The following is an 852-nucleotide window of genomic DNA, read 5'->3' as shown; positions in this document are numbered from 1 at the left end:
AGCTCTATTATGTGTTTGATACGTTTGACATGATCATCAAATTTTCAATAGCCGTGCATTTTTGACCTGGTAGAAGTTGGTGATTAATAGCAGAAGTGAAAAAAATTGGCAGGCTTAAAATTCAATAAAGAAAACACGTGAAATCTATACCAACGATTTTCATAATAACAGCAGCTATCGAGATGGAACATTTACAAAATGGTAGAACAGAATCCTATTCTGGAATTCTATCCAGAATGCTGTTCACAGTTAGCACTCACTGAGTTTTGGCATGCAATACCAAGTAGGTACCAGCGGTCTGGTGATCTTAAAAGACATTGGTACATCTCCATGTAGTTTTGACGATTTAGTTGAACAATATGACGTACGTTCCGCCGCAAACGGGTGATGTTCCTGCTGCCTGGTGGTGCCGCCTCGGAAAGACCGCTCTCCAGCGAACTCTCTGGTGTAGTACCGCTTCATCCGGTCAGAGTGTTCCACCAGTGAGCGGCACTTTTGCTCCTGGTGACGCACCCGGAATGTTTGTGACCCCATTACGTACATTATCATGTAGGGCTCTTCCCAGCCGAGGTCGAGCTTCCGTCTTCTTGGCAAGGTCAACCACACAAAGTCGTTCTGGCGGAAATGCGTCTCATTTGCATGGCGGTCGTACAGGCACTTCTGTCGACGCTGCTGCGTTTACAGGTGGCCCTTCACGAGCTCGTGCACACGGTCGATGCGCTCTCAGGTTTTCCGCATGTATTCCGGCAGCCTTTGGGTTTCTTGCTCCTGCGGGTTCCCAATGTGCACGTCCTTAGGTAGCCGCGGCTCTCCGCCATACTTGGCGATAGCATGCGTCTTCCTGCTGCTCTC

At 48.4% G+C, this 852-nt stretch overlaps 1 protein-coding gene across 1 annotated transcript; it reads left to right on the top strand.

Moving 5' to 3' along the window:
• Window positions 1-359: 359 nt before the first annotated feature.
• Window positions 360-727, top strand: Tsp_13754 (conserved hypothetical protein; the record flags this gene model as incomplete). The annotated part of the gene is made up of 1 exon (XM_003367947.1): window positions 360-727. A coding segment is annotated over exon 1 (368 nt), but the record flags the coding sequence as incomplete, so codon positions are not given.
• Window positions 728-852: the final 125 nt, after the last annotated feature.

This window comes from Trichinella spiralis, assembly GCF_000181795.1.
Source record: "Trichinella spiralis strain ISS 195 chromosome Unknown Scfld3397, whole genome shotgun sequence".
NCBI lineage: Eukaryota > Metazoa > Nematoda > Enoplea > Trichinellida > Trichinellidae > Trichinella > Trichinella spiralis.
Note: the sequence above shows the minus strand (reverse complement) of the source record. Positions and strands in the feature narration are given on the sequence as shown.